Here is a 22,018-nt window from a genome sequence, read left to right as displayed (position 1 = left end):
ATATGATGCCCATGGTCTCTGCATATTAACGTTAGCAGCAGGCCTTTCCAAAAGGAAACTGCTTTAAGGAACTGCTACCCAGCAGGTGGGGCTCTGTAGTTCCAAGCCATAGGTTGAAGTGTTCTATGAATGCAATCCAGTAGCCAGTTCGCATGCTAGACCTTTCACTCTGGAGCCACGCTAAATACCTTCGGAGTGAACAATGATTTCTCTCTTCCCTCCACAGCTTTGGTGCACATTCCATGAAAAACACCTGGTGAAGGGGGCATGCAAGACAACCCTGAAGTCCCTGAAACTGGATTACCTGGACCTCTACCTCATTCACTGGCCTGTGGGATTCAAGGTATGACGAATGTCTCCCCTTCCCCATCTTACAACCCTCGGCCTGCTTAGCAGCTTTATGGCTGACCTGGGGTCATCTTGCAGAAAAAGAGGTGCTGGAGCTCATTAGCAGAACTCATTTGCATATGCCACACACCCCTGACATCACCAGAAGGTGTGCTAAATTATATCATCTACCTTAAAATGCTTCTTTTAATTATGATTGTCATAATCAAACCTACTTCCATCATACTTTTAAAATTACTTTTTCCTATGTAGCCACAGTGGCATGAGGAAGATTTCCATCTGTCTGCTTTGTAGGTTTTGGTTATTTTCCCATTTTTTTTTGTAGGGGAAGAAAATATTAGAAAGTTTGTCAAATCTTAGAGTTCAGCAAAATTCTCACAAGGGATTTGAACAATGGAGCCTAGAAGCAAGTATTTTTTTTTTGGGGGGGGGGGGAGGTGGTTTAAGAAAGAAAGAGCACAATAAGATTTAGAGGTTCCGGAGCTCCACTCATAAGAGCTTCTGCCCAAAATGAGGCCTGACTGTCTCTCCAGGCAAGATTGCACTGGAAGACTCTTTGCCTTTTCCTCCTTGGACTCCTCCCATCAGTTGCCTCTAAGCCCTGGAAGCTGTAAGGTCACAAATTTTGGTCGGCCCAAATGGCACGCTGAAATTTCGGCTGGCTGTGGTGCTGGGTCTCCCTAGATTCCAGCAGATTTTTGTCTATGCCCTGAGGTGCTCTGGAGCTCTGCAGCGTCCATCCTGTTCATTGCACGGGTCTCTCCCAGCAATTCTAGAATTTGGCCAGGCATGTAGTTTGCAGGTAGAGTTGCCCTAAGGAGAGCTTTGTGGGCTACCATTTTCTTGGACACCATCAGACATCAGTTACGTTACTGTAACACTAAGAGGGAGAAGGAGACTGGTCTTTCTGAAATGGACCAAGGTTGCTTGTCTCCATGTTGGTCCAAAACGAAAAACAAAATCCTTGCAGTACCTTTTAATCTCTCTGCCCATCTAGTACATTTTTAAACTGACCTTCTTCCAGAGAGCTCACGTTGGTTTCCAGACCAGTTGGGCATTCCCCCTAAATACTAATGTCTGTTTTTTCAATCCACTCAAGTTTGGCAGAAGGATGCAGGCTCCTGTACTCCCTAGTCAAGTAGTCCGGAGGAGGACTGTTTGATTGGTTGATCCAAGTGGGCAGCCGGGTTGGTCTGAAGCAATAGAACAAAGCAGTAGACAAGTGGCACTTTTAAGACCAACTAAGTTTTATTCAGAATGTAAGCTTAGTTGGTCTTAAAGGTGCAACTTGTCTACTGCTTTGGTTGATTGTGTTTAGTGTAGCCAGATTGTCTGTCTGCCGGAAGTTCTAGCTGCATAGTATTATCCAGGGTGCCAATATGGTTACATATTTTATGTTACTATATACTTCTTATGTGTAACTCTGCCATATGATGAATAAATAGGGAGAAGTCTTATAGATCATAGTAACTTTTTTCAGACCTTACGTGTATCAGGAGTGCATGCTACCTATGATCTTCCCAAAACTTGCTATTATGTTGTATGAATGGGACAGTATGTGAATTTTGCACATGGTTGCAGTTGGTATACACACTACACAAACCCCTGATCTTTTAGAGTTCTCGTTTGGGTGTACCAAAGCTGGAAATCCATGCTTTGCCCTTTTGGTGTATGATTGCATATGGCACTGTTTTATACTGAATTAGACAACAGTCCACCAAGGTCAGTATTAGACTGGCAGTAGCTTTCCAGGGTCTTGGGTGGAGATCTTTCACATCACCTACAACCAGTGTTCCCTCTAAGATGAATTAGTGTGACCTAGCTGGCCATTTTTTAGCTTCCAGCTCACACTTTCCATCTTCACTCAGGAAGGATAGCCTCAGAGCAAACTAATTTATGCAGTAGCCAGATTGCTCGCTCTCAACTTTAATGCCAGTAGCTCATGAAGTAGAATTTTAGCTCACAAGACTCCACAGCTTAGAGGGAACATTGTCTACAACCTGTTCCATTTTAACTAGAAATGCTGGGGATGGAACCTGGGACTTTCAGCATGCCGAGCAGGTACCACTGAGCCATGACCCTCACCCAACATGGCAGCCAAACATAGCAGGAGGACCTCTGTGCTTTTATCATCCTCCCAGTATGCATAATCTGTAATATCTTGAAAGGGCTATGCCAGGCCCCATAAGGGTCATCTCTTGGAGTAGTGTAGTAAAACCGCAAGCCTCTAATCTTGTGGCTTTGCAGAGCACCCCTTAAAACTGGGTAATGGAATGAGCATTCTACAATGCATTAGTTGTCTAAGCAGGATTAATGGAGGATCAATTTATAAATTGCTACTAGACAACTAAGCTGAAACTGGAGCTTCCATGTTAACAGGCCATATAGCTGATTGGAAGGTAATGGAAACTGACAATGAAAGATGACTTGGGACCACTGTTTCAACCAGAGTACCAAATTAGCCAGGCTTTGTGGTGAACCAGCAAGAGAATTAGAATCATATAGTTTGAAGGGACCTCCAGAGTCATCTAGTCCAACACCCTGCACAATGCAGGAAATTCACAAATACCTCCCCCCAAGAATTGTATGTGTTGCCCCCAAGAATTGTATATTGAGAGCCAGTTTGTTGTAGTGGTTAAGTGTGGACTCTTATCTGGGGAACCGGGTTTGATTCCCAACTCCTCCACATACACCTACTGATGTGACCACGGGTCAGCCACAAGTTCTTTCAGGGCTGTCCTGCTCAAGTAGGCTTGCAACTTTACAGACACACACTTGAACAACACCTGAACAGCATACTTAAGATTGCTACAGCACAGACATTGTCTCCAGATTTTGATGCAATAATTCAGAGCAAGAGGTGTCAATTATCAGAAACTGTTAATTATCAAAATATTGCAAGAGTGCTAATCTTTAAGCATTTTATTACAAGTTTTTAAAGAATCTTTAATTGTGTTTGTCTGTGTCCTTTATAAAATTTATATCTCCGATACCCGGCATTACATTTTATGACAAACACAGTCTGACCCAACAAGGCTTCATTTATGTCAGATGCAGTCCTCATAACAAATGAGTTCAGTACCCCTAAAAGGATCCTTTAAATCAGGGGTGTCGAACTCATTTGTTATGAGGGCTGGATCTGATAAAAATGAGACCTTGTTTGGCCAGGGGTTGGGCCGAGCCATGTCGGGCCAGGCCATGTGTGTACCTATTAAGATTAGGTAGAGATATAAATTTTATAAAGAACACAAACACAAATATATTTTCTTAAAAACTTAAAACCCGCTTAGAACATTAGCACTTGGTCTTAAAGGTGCTTTCTTTGTATTTCTCCCATGGAATCCAAGGAACTGAGCAAAGGAAGCTCTGGCTTTTTCCCTCTCTCCCCAGTCAATAGAAGGAAGAGAGGTTTGGCTCAGTAGCTCTGCTGTGCAATTGAGCAAGCCTTGCAAAGCAATATTATGCAGAAGGAAGCAAGAGAGAGGGAGAAGGAAGCAAATGACAGCCAGTTGCTTGGGGGCCTGATAGGAGCCCTCCGGGGGCCTGATTCGGCCCCCAAACTGCATGTTTGACATCCCTGCTTTAAATAATTTCAGAATGCCTAATTGTGGTCAAACCATGCATCAAGCAGCCTCAACATGGTGAAGACCCAATTGGGTCTGAATTTAGATTTTACAAAAATCATATTTCTGGCAGGGAAGTATTGAAAACCACTGAGTAGTTCTTTCTGCTTAGGTGGTAAAAGCGAAGGAATCTCGTTGACTCTTTTTTTGGTCAAGGGCCTTCACTCAGCACACTTTGCAGGCTGCTGATAGGGTTATTGCATGGGCAGTAGTTTAGTATTAGATTTCAAGGCTGTCTCTGGAAGCCAGAGGAGGAAGTGCTGTGGTAATCTTGTCAGGTATGTTTGTTTCAAAATATTACAGTTGCCTGCTCTCCAAGCCTCATGAATTCTTACAACTGAAGATTGGCAGTCTGATGTCTGTTTCAGCTGCCTTCTGGATTTAGAGCAGAAAGTTAAAACAGCTGCTTGTTTGATTGGTTGTTTGACTTACAAGTCGTAAGGTCCCCGGTTTTTTCCCTGGGGTTGGAGGAAGTCGGGCAGCTATGCCACTCTTTGGAAGAGTGCAGGAACATTCCTTAGCATCTCTTAAAGTTCCCAGCCTTTCCAAGTTGGACAACCCCTTTCTAACACAAAAAAAAAAATCCATGGACCTTCCATATGATAGTAGTAGCTGTATTATTAGTATCCTTTTATTGAGAAAATATGTGACAGATCAAAATGACTATGTTCAGTGCAGGGGTGGAATTCTAGCAGGAGCTCCTTTGCATATTAGGCCACACACCCTTGATGTAGCCAATCCTCCAAGAGCTTACAAAAAAAAGCCTTGTAAGCCCTTGGAGGATTGGTTACATCAGGAGTGTGTGGCCTAATATGCAAAGTTGCTCCTGCTAGATTTCCATCCCTGGTTTAGTATTCGCAGACACATTGAATAACCTGTGCTCACACCCTCATCCCCAGCCCCTGCCCCACTATCTTAAAGGATCTTGCTCAGAAGGATTGGGAAAGACCAGTAGTCTGACTGGATATATGTACATCTTCTTATGTTTACAGTAAACACACTGAAGTTTGTGCTTTATGTTAACAGGCTGGCGACAATCTGTTTCCTGCCGATGAACAAGGCATGACCATACCTAGCAATACAAACATTCTAGACACCTGGGAGGTATGACCACCTACAGTCAAAGTTTCTGATTGCTTTGTGTAATTGTTTGCATGTCCGGTCTTGCTGTTGCTTGCAACTATTCCATTGCAAATGTTCCAGGTTTCTATTTGTTAAGATTGTGCTGTAAACCCAGGGCTGTAGTCAGGATTTTAAATTTGGTGGGGCCACAGGCAGCATTTTTTGTCTAGGGGGGCCAGGCTCTCAGGGTCAACACTCAAAATATCTCCTGAATGCCCCTAAAAAAACAAATGCCATGTTATCCCTTTTATTATCACAAAATTATACACAAGCTTTCATCTTCCCCTGCGCTTTTTATTAGGCTGGATGGCGGAGGGGGGTGGGGAGAAAGGGGTTAAGGCGAACAGAGTGGCAGCAAGCAACAGGGGATTGATTAGTGGGGTCAGAAAGGTTACACAGGGGTTTGATTGATGGGCCCCTGGATCCCCAGGGCTCCACTGTAACTACAGGCCTGTGTACACCTTGCTTGGGCAACCAACCAGCACAAGTTTTCCACTTCCCAATAAGTCAGATGTAAGAACTGAGCTGGGGGAGGAGGGTACACTCTCTGGCAGATCTAGAACGATATACATGGAAAGCAATTCACTTGTAAATTTGGATGGAGGCCTCATTCCGCACACTGGCTATGAAAAACTAGCTGCCCTGTGAGGGGGATTTCTTCTACAGGGGGAGAGTTCCCCATTGTGCCCTCTTGGTGCTACTGCAGGGACAACATATGATGCATTCACATTACACTAAATAATGTGTTTTGCAACTGGATTTTTACTGTGTAGGAATAGCAAAAATGCAGTTGCAAAATGCATTATTTAGTGTAGTGTGAACGCGTCCAGTGATTCCCATACAGAGGAATTCTCAGTGGTATCCTCCTATGCCCATTTCCACTCACCGTTAGAGTGCTTTTTACTTGTCAGCCAGAGCAGACACAACTGTATATTTATTTATCTGTGCTCTACCACTCCCTGGACTATCCAGGTCAGAGCAAAAGCGCACTCTCTGGCAAAACTTGCAGAAGTGAACAACACCCCCAGGGCATTCATGTCATCTAACAACACGTTCCACCAGCATGTGTCCATCACAGGGAAGGCCTCAGTAGAGGGGAGGAGAAGCAACTCAAAGGCCAGGCACCCCCAAAAGATTTCAGAGAGCATTCTGTTTTGTGGCGTATATCTTCTCTGTGTTAATGTCTGACCTTTGATCTGCTCTCAGGCAATGGAGGAGCTGGTGGATGCTGGGCTAGTGAAAGCCATTGGCGTTTCCAATTTTAATCACGAACAGATTGAGAGAATTTTGAACAAGCCTGGACTGAAGTACAAGCCAGCAAATAACCAGGTAAGATGCTTACAGTACTGCTCTAAACCAAGTTAAAGCCTTCTACATCTATTTCAGGGGTCCCCAGTCTCGTGCTTATGGGCACCATGGTGGCTGCTGCCAACTTTCCTGGTGCCCACCAAGTGTTTTTAGAAAGTGGGTGGGACCATTTGCTGAGTAAAGCTTCTGATTGTCCGTCAGAGATTTGGTTGGCTGCTCAGAATCTTAAAAACATGGTTTGGGCAGTAGCACAAGGATGTTCACTGTGTGACTGAAAGTATGGTGTGGCAGCCATTTTGAAGCTGGCTATGCCTCCTGCAGCAGCCATTTTGTGTGTGTTCCCACCACATTGTGTCATAATTCCTCAGGTGTCCAACAGCTCTGAAAGGTTGGCAACCATGACCTATTGACTTCAGTGGATTTAGAACCGCCGTAGGATTACAGTGTTAATGATACAAATCAGGTATCTTCCTAAAGATTGTACTTAAAACTGCTGTTAATGAGATGGATACAACGCCCATAGGAAAGACCTGGATGCACACCTGCATGGCTTATCTAGAACTGTTTTTGATAATTTTTGTGATAATTTTCAGCACAGAAAGTACTTTATAGTTCTTATACCCTCTGTTGGTATACTCTGGGTTAGGCCCACAGACCACCATAAAACACCAATTTTGTAAAGGGAAACATCATTTTACAAAAAAGAGTCCTAAAAAACAGCCGAGCACAAAAACATGTAAAAGTTCTTGAACAAAGGGAAAATAAAACAAGTGGTAAGAGTCCCCTCTCCTTGAGTCTTAGGCCTATGATGAAGTAGACAAAATCTTTAATTGACCAGATTTTTATTTACTTCATTTATACCACTCTTTCCTTACCAGCTGAGACCTAAGGTGACTTCCATAGTTCTCTTCCATTTTATCCTTACAACAACCCTGTGAGGTAGATTAGGCTGAAAGTATGTGATGGGGTCACCCAGATTTCCAGTCTGGGTCCTATTTAGGACTCTTTCCCAACCATTCCTTGAGTCTCTTGACTCTTGAAGAAAAAGAGCTAATTTTATACTGCACTTTTCTCTGCCCTAAGGCGTCTTTTCCTTCCTGTCCCCACAACAGACACCCTGTGAGGCAGGTGGGGCTGAAAGAGTTCTTTCAAGAACTGCCTTTGAGAGAACAGCTCCAAGAGAACTGTGACTGGCCCAAAGTCACCCAGCTGGCTTCATACAGAGGAGGAGTGGGGAATCAAACTTGATTCTCCAGATTAGAGTCCACTTCTCTTAACCACTACAACAGGGGTCCTCAAACTTTTAAAATAGGGGGGCCAGTTCACTGTCCCTCAGACTGTTGGAGGGCCGGACTGCCGTTACTGTACAAGGCCGCGGGCCATCAGTTCTCCGTCTTCTGCATCTCTCTCCCTTCCCCACACCACACACCCCAGCCTGGGAACTCACCTCACCTCGGTATCACCTCACACTCTTGTCTCCGCCGCCTCAGCCCAGTGCCGGAAGTGTGCGTTGCTAAGGCGAGTTTAGGTCAAACATCACTTCCAGTCTGATTTTGCCATAACCCGGCGGGCCGCATAAACGTCCTCAGCGGGCCGCATCTGGCCCGCGGGCCATAGTTTGAGGACCCCTGCACTACAACATGCTCTTGAAGCTTGCTTTCCCATTCCAAAAACCAGTGTTATCTCATTAGTTCTTAAATTCTTCCTTTTCAAAGAAAAGACAGAGTTGTTCCCTGACAGATTCCCTCCCAGTAGGTCTTAGTGCTACAGGAAATGTCCTTTTGTTCACTTGGCTGCCCCACATTAACATACAAATGGGCATCTTGCCAGGCTAGGTTTAAAAAAATCTACAACCTTTTGTATCCTTGTGAAGGTGGCTTTCTGTTGACCTCTGAGTAAATTAAACATTTACCTGGCAAAGTTAAAATTGTTTTTTACACGTGCCTAGAAATTTGATTTCCCTACATGGGCAGCAAAGCTTAAGAAGCCTTTCACTGTCCCTAAAGAAACTGATTTTTGGCCCCAACCATTTCTCCCACACTCTTTATCAAGTAGATTATACTTTGCATTGTACCTCTGTATCCGACTCCCTTCTTTTCAACACCCCTTCCACCTTCTGACGGGGATCTCTAGTTCCTGCTTGTATCAGACAAAGGGAGCATTGGCTCTCTGAATATCTTGTTGGTCTTTAGCATACTACTGGCTAGCTCATTCACTGCAAAACACCAGTTACCCACATAGAACTTCCTCTATCTAGTGCAAGACATTGTTCCTCACAGTATCTGAATGCTTTGGTTTCTGCTTTCCAATAGTGTTTTAAGCCACAGAATGCTAAAAAATTACTTAGAGAGGTGCTGTTGGCTCAGCTTTGAAATTGGCTCCACTATTGTAAAAATATTATCTCTGCCTTCACCCTTAAATGCAGGAAGATCCTTTCAGACAACATGATTTCACAAGCTTCAAACCATAAAGGGATTATAAAATAACAATAACATGTAAAACTTGGCATTCAAAATCAACCTAATTGTGTTCAAAAGGGTGACTGAAATGTGTGAATGGGAAAAATAATCTTGGGTCTGCCCTTAAGAGCAGTGTAACTCAAAATTAAAGTATCGTGTGACAGAGGCACCAAGATATTTCAAGGATAACATTTCATTCTAAATATAGCTTGTAAGATCTACATTCACATCTGTGCACTGATGCCACACCACCAACCCCCAGTTTATGTTTCCTCCTACAAGAAAGTGACTTTCTCAATATTGCTGAAGCAAAGTATCCATCTTTATTTGTTCAGTTGTGCCTCAGGCCAGGGTGAACTGGTGACTAATATTTAAAACATGAATGTGGGAGTTCTGGGAAGCTTCTCCCTCAGCAGAGCCCCACAGCATGGCCTAGAAATAAACTTCAGGAACTGTAACTCTATCCAGTACATTTCAGCCTCCTTGCTTGCTTGTTACCAAGACAAGATAGAATCTGACTAAACGGCAGAGAATGACACTAGTTTGTTTCTCAGTGTGTTGAAGGAGGAAAGAAAAGAGTATTATCGTCCTTAGGTTAGGGATGTCTCTCTACTAACTGGATGTCACCACAAGAGATGGCAGTGAGGCAAAGTATTTTTTGTGTTGGTTAGAATCTGTGGTTTTCAACGTTAGAGTCTTCAGTTTCTTTTCATGATTCATTTTAGGCAGCCATTAAGGCAGGCCATTTCCCTGTCAGCATACAGTGAAACATTTGATGCTTACTTCTGAAGAGATATAGAACTGGGGGGGAGAGAGTGGGGGGGGGAGATAAAGAACATGGACCAATGAACAATTGTGTAAAATTTTGATTCAACTGCCAGCTAATGGTAAAGAGCAATACCTCACAGCTCATGTATAGATGCAACTACAAATACTGTTCTTTTTTTTTTTAAGTTGCATTTATTCATTTATATCCCGATTTTCTTCCCAGTTGGGCTTAGGACGTCATTCTCCCCTCCTCTGTTCTCTCCTACCACCTCTGTGAGGTAGGCGAAATGGAGAGTGTGTGATGGGCCCAAGTTCACCCTGGGTAGAAGTGGGCATTTGAACCAGAGACTAACAGGAACCTAGTCCTGAACTCTATCCGCTGTGCCATGCCAGCTCTGTTTCTTTCAGTCCTTAAGCCCTTAGCTCAGAAGCTTCCAGCCTTGTTGAGCTGATGGGCACTTTTGGAATTATGAGAAATAGTGGTGATGGCAATGGAAAGTTTTGTCAAGTCAGAGCTGACTTATGGCAACCCTGTGGGGTCTTCAAGGCAAGAAACGTTCAGAGGTGGTTTGCCATTGCCCGTCCCCATGTCACAATCAATACTCCCTCTAAGCTCTGGAATCTAGCGAGCAAAAATTCTACTTTGTGAGCTACTAGCATTAAAGTTGTGGACTACTGCTTAAATTAGTTTGCTCTGGGACCATCCTTCCTGAGCTGAGACAAAAGGGTGTGAGCCGGAGGCCAAAAATCTGTGAGCTAGCTCACACTAACTCAGCTTAGAGAGAACACTGGTCGCAATCCTGGTATTCCTTGGAGGTCTCCCATCCAGATACTCTGCTTCATTTCCAAGATCTGACAATATTGGCTAGCCTGGGCTGTCCAGGTCAGGGTGCTGAGAAAGAGTAGTAAGTGCCATCTCAAAACTTTTAAAAGTGTATTTGAGCACAGATTTGGGGCAGGCCAGCTGTTGGTTGTTCCCCAGTATCCTCCCCCTGCGTATTTTTTCAAATAAAGTCTAAAAGATTCAGAGAAGGGGAAATGGAAGAGTTCGGGTTTTTTGGAAGTAACCAAGTACATTTTCAAGTGATGTCGCTGTTAAGAAACTGTGAAGGGTTGCCTTAATTATTGTCTGCCAATTTCTGTGAGATCATGGGTGCTTGATAGAGGAATCCAGTTCTTTGGGGTTCAGAAGCCAGTGTCCAGCAGACTTTCTTTGGGGTGGGGATACAAAGGTAGCCTGGAAGATTTGCAAGATTATGCATGGGATAGAGAAGGTAGAGAAAGAAGTACTTTTCTCCCTTTCTCACAGTACAAGAACTTGTGGGCACTCAATGAAATTGCTGAGCAGGTGGGTTAGAATGGATAAAAGGAAGTACTTCTTCACCCAAAGGGTGATTAATACACAGAATTCACTGCCACAGGAGGTGGTGGTGGCTACAAGCATAGACAGCTTCAAGAGGGGATTGGATAAACATATGGAGCAGAGGTCCATCAGTGGCTATTAGCCACAGCGTATTGTTGGAACTCTGTCTGGGGCAGTGATACTCTGTATTCTTGGTGCTTGTGGTGGTGGGGAAAATAGTGGGAGGGCTTCTAGTGTTCTGGCCCCACTGATGGACCTCCTGATGGCACCTGGATTTTTTTGGCCACTGTGTGACACAGAGTGTTGGACTGGATGGACCATTGGCCTGATCCAACATGGTTCTCTTATGTTCTTATGGATGTGGTGGATGATCAGAGGTTGGAATGAGTTCTGCAGACTAGAACTGACAGGATGTGAATACTCCATGTCCTCCTTCACCTCTTTTCTTGCCTCTTCTGGCTCCTCCAGTATTTTCATTTATTTCTTATAGTGAATATAGTTTTAGGTGGGTTACTGTGTTGATCTGCAGCAGAAAAGCTAGATTGTGGGCGTTTTAGCATTAGCGTTTACCCCGGGGTGGCATCCCATTTACCTCCAGATCTTTTGCTTGATTTCGCACATGTTGCTCCGCGGTCACGGTTTGATCCGCGGCTTCAGCGCTTTCACCGCGCAGTATCTGGATGCGCATGTTAGCGGAGTTTCCTAAAACCTGCGGATCCACTCCACAGTTTGTTGTGGGAAACTCATCCCGTTTCGCATCGACTGCCTTGGGGGCGGCACCCTCTTCTGCCTTTCAGTCCTCGCACTCCATCCCCCTGGGACGTGCAATGCAATGCAAATCATGAATGCTGCTGGCCTGGCCAATCATCAGCCATATAACCTAGTAGTGTGTGTTCGTGGTGCTTCCGAAACGTGCCCGCCCGGCCATTTTTTTTCTTCATTTTAGTTCCTTGCGTAATAGCAATATTTCACAGCTACGAAATTCCGAAACAGCATACACAACACATGCGTGATGCATTCCGTTAGATCGAAGTCTGAGGGCAGCATCCACAGCTTGTTTTGGGGAATCCTGCTTACTACTACTTCGATTGATATGCATCCTTCAGATCACACATAAGTTGATGGCAGCGGTCAGAAGCAAGCGTGCATCATTGCCGGTTAGGCGGTGCCTGCTGTTTTTTTCCCCGGCTACTTCTATTTGATTGCGTTACTGCGATATTTCACAACTACGGAATTTCGTCATATCCTTAATGCAGTGTTATCATACATCAGGGTCGATCGCTGCGGACATAAGTGTTGGGGGGGGGGGATCTCGCGAGAATTGCGACTGCTGTACGAGGATCTCCTTGCATGTGCATTAATGAGTTGGCGTCCGGCGTACAGGCACAAAAGCAAAACCTCCACTATGGAATAAAGACACGCCACAGTCTCGTTAACCAGATTCTCCATTGCGAATGCTTTTTTATTTTTTTTATTTTTATTTATTTGATTTGATTTATATCCCGCCCTACCCCACCGAAGTGGGCTCAGGGCGGCTCACAGCATAAAAGTTCTAACAATAAAATTCAGAATTAAAATACAATAGCATTAAAATACAGAAATACAATAGCAATTTACATAATTAAAACATTAGTGACAATACATCAATCCAACAGCTTCTGTCAATACATAAAGGGCTGTGGAGGATGCTACAGCTGCAGCCAATCCTTAAGCATAAGCAGCACACGTGATGCGGTTTGCCTGCGAAAAAAAGGGGGAGGAACAGCGGTGACATGTTACGTTGTTACGCAGTAACGCAACCGGCCATGCGCTTTAAAAAAAAATTATTGATGGGGCCTCGAAGTCAAGTCGATGCTAGTGCGAAAACGATTTGACACGGGCTGCATGGAAACCGACTATGCAAAAGAGACCATCGTGCGAAAATGGGGGAAATGGTCCGGACAGAATTCCTCCGCGGAATAATGGTAGCAAACGCTAAGTGTGAAAACGCCCTGTGAGTCCAGTAGCACCTTAAAGGGACCAACGAGATCTCCAGGGCATAAGCTTTTGAGAGTCAAAGTTCCCTTTGTCAGATCTCACAAAGGGAGCTTTGATTCCTGACAGTTTAGACTGTGGAAATTTTGTTGGCCGTTAAGGCGCTACTGGACTCAAACCTAGCTCTTTTTGAGCACATGGCAGAGCTGTTATGGCAGCATAGCCACAAGCAAACACACCCTCTCAGTGAAAGCAACAGGAGCAAGCTATATGATTCTGTTCACCATAATAGGTTTAAATTAAGGCAGGAAGTTAACAGCCAGAATTTTAGGAGACACTTTTTTACAGCAAAAGTTGTTCAGTAGTGGAATCAACTACCAAGGGAGGTGTTGAGTTCCCCCTGGCAGACTTGAAGCAGTGCCTGGACAAACACTTGTCAGGGATGCTCTAGGCCAGGGATGGCCAAACTGCAGCTCTGGAGCCACATGTGGCTCTTACACACATCTTGTGTGGCTCTCAAAGCCCCCACCACCCGGTCAGCCAGCTTGGAGAAGGCATTTGTCTCTTTAAATCACTTAGTCAAGCCAGCCGGCGGCTTGGGGAATGCATTTGAAGTTAAAATTGCTTTCTTTCCACATCTGACATTTATTCTGTGTGGCTCTTAACATTAAACAAGTTTGGCCACCCCCGCTCTACACTGACCCTGCATTCATCAGGGAGTTGGACTAGATGGCTTGTATGGCCCCTCCCAACTCTGTGATTCAAGCAGTACACTTGGGTGCCTGTTTCTCCATTACAGTTACAGCCGTGAAGTAGGAGTCTTGTCTGTCCCCTTCACTGCCAATCCTATCGTCGCTGCCCCAATCACACCATTTCCCTATCACGTTAGTACTTCTCAAAGCCAGCTAAAGAAGTGCTGTGGGGTAGAGGTGTAAAAGACAGAGAAAGAGCAGTAAACAAGGGAAGGAAAAGATGAAGGAGTTGGAAAGGAAAGAGTGTGAGCAAGTTGACGGAGGTCAAAGTGAAATGGAGGAACTTGAAAAGGAAGGGTCAGGATGTGGGTGTCAGGGAGCACTTGCTTAAAAGGCGCTATGGCAATTACGAGTGCCACCCTGAGGGATCTCATTAAAATTAAGAACAGTGAATGTGCTGTCATAGGCAAGACAATCTGTGCTTTATCGTATGTGTTTTTTGCCTAAACAGCTGCTGCAGCGTTTGGTTTTTTTTTTTAAGCTAATCCATAAACAATGACAAACTGCAGTTTCTCAGTCTGGGAACTCGATCCAGTGCTTGATTTTCAGAATAATGGCCCTTCTGTTGGGCTGCAGATAAAATCTCCTATGGAGAGGGATGACCTCCCTAGTGTGATGAATACGGTTTCTGTGAAGGCATTTCTGTCAGTCTCTTATACAAGACAAATTTTTTTTTTATCATGCCGTGGATTTCACACTTTTAACTGCATCTGTCTGTTCAGCTCGGAAGCTTGGGGTTTGCCAGCCCAGAATGCAGCCCGATATCCGCAAACCAAACGGCTTCCTCAGGAATAATCATAATTGCGCCTTTTTCTTAGAACTTCAGTTCTAACTCCAAAAGTTAAGCCTCTCTGTTAACTAACCAGAATAAACTGAAGTTTGGCCATCTGTTTTAACACTAGCTGTGGTCTGGATGGCCCAGACTAGCCAAGTCATGTCAGATCTTGGAAGCTGACCAGGGGTCAGCCCTGGGAGATCACCAAGGATGTCCAGGGCTGCTAGCTACTTGGAAGAAGAGTTTGGTAAAAATGGAATAGATTTCACTGCATCTCAATTCTCAGGATGAGCCTCATGGCACAGAGTGATAAAGCTGCAGTACTGCAGTCAGACTCTCTGCTCACGACCTGAGGTCGATCCTGGCAGACGCTGGGTTCAGGTAGCCGGCTCAAAGTTGACTCAGCCTTCCGTCCTTCCAAGGTCAGTAAAATGAGTACCCAGCTTGCTGGGGGGGAAGTGTAGATGACTGGGGAAGGCAATGGCAAACCGCCTTGTAAAAAGTCTGCAATGAAAATGTCGTGATGCGACGTCACCCCAGAGTCGGAAACGACTGGTGCTTGCACAGGGGACTACCTTTACCTTTTATCTTTAATTCTCAGGACCTCTTGTGGTCATTCCAAGACCTACAGCTGAAACAACCCACCCAGTAGATATAGATGGCTAGAAAATTTATTAGCCTCTTACACTATTTACTCAGATACAGAACTTGGTTTCCCCCCCTTCCAGATATATTAACAATTACAATCTTATATTTGCATACAATTTACAATTATGTCCACTAATACATTTTTGGTGTGCATAACATTTTTAAGGCGATCATCTAACAAACATTCAGAACTGTCTTTTATCAAATATGGTCATTTGGACCTGGCACCTGTGCAGTTTTGGATGACTCTTCGATTATATGTATTCTGGCTGCAGCTACAGTATTTCTGGACGGGGAAGGGGATCATAAATAACTCCCAAAGACTTCCTTAATTATAAAAATGCCTGCTTACATTGTTTCTTGTCTGCTGCTGCTTCTTCAACATTTTTTTTCTTCCAATTACTTCCTGAATTAGTCACATGGCTGATCCTGACCATTCTGGGGTCACATCCTGAGCCTGTTTATTAACATTTGCAGTTGGATGTACGGGTGGCTATTTGCCTGAATGCCCATCTCTCCGTTTGTACTTACAGATTGAGTGCCATCCATATCTCACCCAGGAAAAGCTCATCAATTACTGCCAGTCCAAAGGGATTTCCGTCACAGCGTACAGCCCCCTCGGCTCTCCTGACAGGCCATGGTGAGAATATTACGGAGGCTTCTTTTAAGACTTGGCAAAATGTACCATGAGTTTGGGACTCCCCAGTTATGATTTGTTCCTCTTTACCCATCCTGAATAAATGGGTGCTAAAAACAAACAAAAGGGACACTTACCTGTGTGTAGCACTTCTGTGTATGTAAAAACACAGGTTTAAGAGAAGCCATGTTGGATTAGGCCAATGCCCATCCTGTCCATTACACTGTGTCACACGGGCCAAAACCCAGGTGCCATCAGGAGGTCCACCAGCAGGACCAGAACTCCAGAAGCCCTCCCACTGATGGCCCGCAAGCACGAAAAATACAGAGCATCACTGCCCCAAACATAGTATCCCATACCAATTATAGACTTCATATGTTTATCCAATTCTTTCTCAAAGCTGTCTGTGTGCTTGCAGCTGCCACCACTTCCTGTGGCAGTGAATTCCATGTGATAATGACCCTTGGGTGAAGAAATTTGTTTGTGTAGTTGTGATGAAAGAAAAGAGTGTTAAGTTAGTCTGAGTGATGAGAATTGAAGCAAAATAGGATAAGACTTCTCTATCTTGACTAGCTATATACCAGAAGGAATTTCAGCATGCGTAGCTTTCCTTGCACGAGGGAAGGGAAGAAGCAGACTTGGTTTTAATATCCGGCTTTTCTCTACCTTAAAGAGTCTCAAAGCGGCTTACAGTCGCCTTCCCTTCCTCTCTTCACCAGAGGCACCTTGTGAGTAGGGAAATCTGATCACCGTAGTGATTTTATACATTCTCCAATCTTGTTAAGCCCTATAGGTGTTTTTGGATGCTGAGAACAGGGAATGCCGCCATATATTGGCTGCCAAGATAGGTTTGTGGCCAACCACACAACATCTGTTGTGGGAGCTGGGACCAGTCACAAAATGTTGGGACTTCTCAACCCAAGCCTCATCTTAAGCCAGACTTGTAGGGTTGCCAGCCTTCAGGTGGGGCCTGGAGATCTCCCAGAAGTACAACTGATCTTCAGACTTGCACCAAGAATACAGAGCATCACTGCCCCAAACAGAGAGTTCCAACAATACGCTGTAGCTAACAGCCACTGATAGCCCTCTGTTCCATGAGATCCCTCAGCTCCCCAAATTCTGCCTTCCCCAAGAACCACTCCCAAATCTCCAGGAATTTCCCAACCTGCAGTTGGCAATGCTGTGCCATGTTTCTGTGTTGAAACAATGCTATTTCCACACAGGTGCTTTCTGCAGATACAACAGTGACATCTCCTGGGCATATTAGGGAACTGCCGCTCCAGTGAGGTGGCGGAAAGCCAGGACTGGCTCTCTGCTTTAGGGAAGGGATGCTTTCAGGAGGAAGAAAGTGGCCTGGAGGAAATAATGTCAGCAGGCCCCATGACATCACAGACGCCATGCTGAGGAACACTTATTCTTACGTCTTATTCCAATACTTACTCCTGTAACTAATAAATACAAGGCTCCCTTTCTCTCCACCCGTCAAATTTCCTATTTTTAAATAACTGTTGGCTTTTCTTTTCTTTTCTTTTTGGCAGGGCCAAGCCGGAAGATCCATCTCTCCTGGATGATCCCAAGATCAAAGAGATTGCTGCTAAGCACAATAAAACTGCAGCTCAGGTGTGTTTCTTTGAAGTGTGTCTGTGTACACAAGTGAGGAAAACATCCATTTTGTCCATTGGACATCTTGCATATTTTTTTTCTTGTCAACTAGCCCTTTTTAGAAAGCAGGAAGACTGACTCTGTTTTGGTCTTCGTTGTGTTATTAGGTCCTGATCCGATTTCATATCCAAAGGAATGTGGTTGTGATTCCCAAATCTGTCACCCCGGCTCGTATTGAGGAAAATTTCAAGGTAAGAATGGAAGTAACATCAACAGATTGGACCCATCTGTGTGTGTGTTGACATCTCAGTGGAGAAACAGAGGACTCTGTTTGCCATCTTAATGGCCAAGGCTAGTTATTGTGAGTGGAATAGTAAATATCTTTTCACCTCTGCAAGACTGTTTGTCCACATGCTCCTGAATTGCTTTGCCAGCATGGGAAAGATTTTGTGCAAACAAAGAGAGGGAAAAGTAACAGTCCCCTTTTTCAGATATTTTTCAAATATTAACATACCCGCATCCCAATCTTTCCAACATACTTTGCAGCCTGCACTAAGCTTAGAGAGAGCATAAGAGAAAAATGCAGTAAACAAACTGGGAGGGGTTGTGGCTTAGTGGGAGAGTGTCTGTTTCACATACAGGACGTCTCAGGTTCAGTCCCTGGTATTTCCAGTAAAAACTATTTGTTAAGAGATTATGTAAAAGGCCTGTTAAAAGCCAGGGAGAGCAGTTGTCAATCTGAGTAGACAATGCTGATCTTAATGTTAATGCATAATATTTAGCATAATCTTTAATCTTAGTGCATAATCTTTAGTTTGGAGAAGCGTCAACTGAGGGGTGACATGATAGAGGTTTACAAGATTATGCATGGGATAGAGAAGGTAGAGAAAGAAGTACTTTTCCCCCTTTCTCACAGTACAAGAACTCGTGGACATTCAATGAAATTGCTGAGCAGTTGAGTTAGAACGGATAAAAGGAAGTACTTCTTCACCCAAAGGGTGATTAACATGTGGAATTCACTGCCACAGGAGGCGGTGGTGGCTACAAGCATAGACAGCTTCAAGAGGGGATTAGATAAGCATATGGAACAGAGGTCCATCAGTGGCTATTAGCCACAGTTTGTCGTTGGAACTCTCTGTCTGGGGTAGTGATGCTCTGTATTCTTGGTGCTTGGGGGGCACAGTGGGCAGGCTTCTGGTGTCCTGGCCCCACTGGTGGATCTCCTGATGGCACTTGGGGTTTTTGCCCACTGTGTGACACAGAGTGTTGGACTGGATGGGCCATTGGCCTGATCCAACATGGCTTTTCCTATGTTCTTATAATGGACCAATGGTCTAATTCAGTATAAGGCAGCTTCATGTATACATTCAAATTTGCTTCCACAAATCTTGCAAACCTCCATGGAGTGCTTGGTATTGATTAGAGATTCTTCTGGCCAGGTGTTTGACTTTGAGTTGACCAAGCAAGAGATGGAGACCATCCTTAGCTTCAACCGGAACTGGAGAGTGTGTGCCCTGAGCACGTAAGTAGCCACGCTTGAAAAATGTTTAGTAGGGAACACCCCAGATGTTACATTCCGAGTTGACTTAGAATTGACCTAACGTGTCTAGTCAGTTAATTAGTTAATTGACTACCTCTTTGATCTTGCCTCACTAACCTGTTACATTTCTTTGAGGGGGTGAACAAACATGTGGACAAAGGAGACCCAATAGATATTGTTTACCTTGACTTCCAGAAAGCTTTTGATAAAGTTCCTCATCAAAGGCTCCTTAGTAAGCTCGAGAGTCATGGAGTAAAAGGACAGGTCCTCTTGTGGATCAAAAACTGGCTAATTAATAGGAAGCAGAGAGTGAGTATAAATGGGCAGTCTTCACAGTGGAGGACGATAAGCAGTGGAGTGCGCAGGGCTCAGTACTGGGTCCCATGCTCTTTAACTTGTTCATAAATGATTTTGAGTTGAGAGTAGGCAGTGAAGTGGCCAGGTTTGCAGATGACACTAAATTGTTCAGGGTGGTAAGAACCAGAGAGGATTGTGAGGAACTCCAAAGGGATCTGTTGAGGCTGGGTGAGTGGGCGTCAACGTGGCAGATGCGGTTCAATGTGGCCAAGTGCAAAGTAATGCACATTGGGGCAAAGAATCCCAGCTACAAATACAAGTTGATGGGGTGTGAATTGGCAGAGACTGATCAAGAGAGAGATCTTGGGGTCGTGGTAGATAACTCACTGAAAATGTCAAGACAGTGTGCGATTGCAATAAAAAAAGGCCAACGCCATGCTGGGAATTATTAGGAAGGGAATTGAAAACAAATCAGCCAAGTATCATAATGCCCCTGTATAAATCGATGGTGCGGTCTCATTTGGAATACTGTGTGCAATTCTGGTCACCGCACCTCAAAAAGGATATTATAGATTGGAAAAAGTGCATAAAAGGGCAACTAGAATGATTAAAGGTTTGGAACACTTTCCCTATGAAGAAAGGTTAAAACGCTTGAGGCTCTTTAGCTTGGAGAAACGTCAACTGCGGGGTGACATGATAGAGGTTTACAAGATTATGCATAGGATGGAGAAGGTAGAGAGAGAAGTACTTTTCTCCCTTTCTCACAATACAAGAACTCGTGGGCATTCAATGAAATTGCTGAGCAGTCAGGTTAGAACGGATAAAAGGAGGTACTTCTTCACCCAAAGGGTGATTAACATGTAGAATTCACTGCCACAGGAGGTGGTGGTGGCTACAAGCGTAGCCAGCTTCAAGAGGGGGTTAGATAAAAATATGGAGTAGAGGTCCATCAGTGGCTATTAGACACAGTGTGTGTATATATATAAAATTTTTGGCCACTGTGTGATACAGAATGTTGGACTGGATGGGCCATTGGCCTGATCCAACATGGCTTCTCTTATGTTCTTAGGTTCTTATCACAAAATGTTGGATAACGTTTTTAAAACACAGATAGATCAACATGAGTCGTTGTGTTCATCTGTCTGTAGTAATAGAAAAGAGCACGAGTCCAACAGCACCTTGAAGATAAACAATATTTGTGGCAGGGGATTCTTCAGATACAGAATGTTGGACTGGATGGGCCATTGGCCTGATCCAACATGGCTTCTGATCCAACATGGCTTCTGATCCAACATGGCTTCTGATCCAACATGGCTGTATCTGAAGAAGTGAGCAGTGACTCGCAAAAGCTCATGTTAGTCTTTCAAGTACTAATAGACTCATGATACTTTTAAAAATACATTATTGTTTTTAAAAAAAAACTGACCCAGAAGAGGCGTTTTGTCTCTCCCCTCAGACAAGAAGGAATGCCTTTCCTAGGATTATTTGTTTCCAGGGGTGGAATTCTATCAGGAGGTCCTTTGCATATTAGGCCACACACCCTGATGTAGCCAATCCTCCAAGAGCTTACAAAAAAGAGCCTTGTAAGCTCTTGGAGGATTGGCTACATCAGGGGTGTGTGGCCTAATATGCAAAGGACCTCCTGATAGAATTCCACCTCTATTTGTTTCCATTGTTTTTTGCCTCTGTGTAACAACCCTGGTATTCCTTGGTGGTCTCCCATCCAAGTACTATCCAGGGCCAACTCTGCTTTGTTCCCAAGATCAGATCGTATCCAGGTCAGGGCAGCATAATATAACAGCAGATGTAAAGATTTGATTCAAGTTTCTGTTTGCCTCTTTCCTTAGGTGTAGCAATCACAAAGAATATCCTTTCAAAGCTGAATATTAAAACCCCGTTCTCCTGAAAGTCACAGAGAGCCGGACGCCTGTCTTCAGCCATCTTGGCTTGTTCATCTGTGCTCTTTCCACTGCATCAAGAAGTCTTCACTTCGCCAGCATAGCTTCAATATATTCTGAGCCACAGAATTTGGGGGCATGAGTTGTGCTGTCCTCCTTATTAAGCAGAAACACCTTTGCTAGAACTAGCAGCTGGGCTATTATGGAGGTGAACAGCAACTTTCGGAGTTCTTTTTCATCACTTCTTCTGACTACTTGACAAAGAGGCACGTTTTCACATCTTGTGCAGAAATCAAGGTTCAGTGTCTTTCTGTTGAAATTACTGTGTCATACTCTACTGCCGTTTTGCTAATGAAAGAAGGAAGATCTTCCCCATGCCTGTTTCCTCACTGCAGCAGCCCAACCAAGAAAGCTTTTTGTTCACAAAGATCCTCCGTTCCTAGCAGTGTCTTTTCATGTGCCACAGGAGGAGGGAGGGAAAAGATCTGCTTCCGTCATCAGAGTGTTTGTAGGATATAACTCAGTGTTCCTACACTTTGTGTTCAAATGGGGAGTTTTTGTAGTTACAGGTATGCAGTTTGTGTACAGTTAGCTCATGATTTGATCTTCCCAAAGATTTTGGATTGTATTTTTCAGTCCGTGTTGTTTCCAATAAAGCCTGTCTAGTTTGCATGTTGTTTGTTTGTAGCACATCGCTGTTATTCAGATTTCAATTTCAAACCTTAAATAATGTTAATTCTAAAGTTTTTATATTCACTATATTGTATGTTTATGAAATGTTGTTAGCCGCCCTGAGCCTGCCTAGGCGGGGAGGGTGGGATATAAATAAACTTTTATTATTATTATATTATTATTGATTGCATAGCATAAGATACAGGGGGGGAAATTGGATAAGACAAGATAA

At 44.1% G+C, this 22,018-nt stretch overlaps 1 protein-coding gene across 2 annotated transcripts in view; it reads left to right on the top strand.

The window, feature by feature from the left end:
- The window catches only part of LOC132576558 (aldo-keto reductase family 1 member B1-like), a 31,949-nt gene extending 10,163 nt beyond the window's left edge, over positions 1–21,786 (top strand). For both annotated transcript variants that reach the window (XM_060245806.1, XM_060245807.1), the window contains exons 3-10: positions 227–343; positions 4,998–5,075; positions 6,300–6,422; positions 15,674–15,780; positions 17,316–17,397; positions 17,547–17,630; positions 18,819–18,901; positions 21,064–21,786. In XM_060245806.1, coding sequence (XP_060101789.1) covers positions 227–343; positions 4,998–5,075; positions 6,300–6,422; positions 15,674–15,780; positions 17,316–17,397; positions 17,547–17,630; positions 18,819–18,901; positions 21,064–21,106 — 717 coding nt within the window. In that variant the 3' untranslated portion in view covers positions 21,107–21,786. The remainder of the gene's footprint in view (positions 1–226; positions 344–4,997; positions 5,076–6,299; positions 6,423–15,673; positions 15,781–17,315; positions 17,398–17,546; positions 17,631–18,818; positions 18,902–21,063) is intronic.
- Positions 21,787–22,018: the final 232 nt, after the last annotated feature.

The sequence above is a fragment of the Heteronotia binoei genome, chromosome 8 (assembly GCF_032191835.1).
Source record: "Heteronotia binoei isolate CCM8104 ecotype False Entrance Well chromosome 8, APGP_CSIRO_Hbin_v1, whole genome shotgun sequence".
In the NCBI taxonomy this organism is placed as follows: Eukaryota; Metazoa; Chordata; class Lepidosauria; order Squamata; family Gekkonidae; genus Heteronotia; species Heteronotia binoei.
Note: the sequence above shows the minus strand (reverse complement) of the source record. Positions and strands in the feature narration are given on the sequence as shown.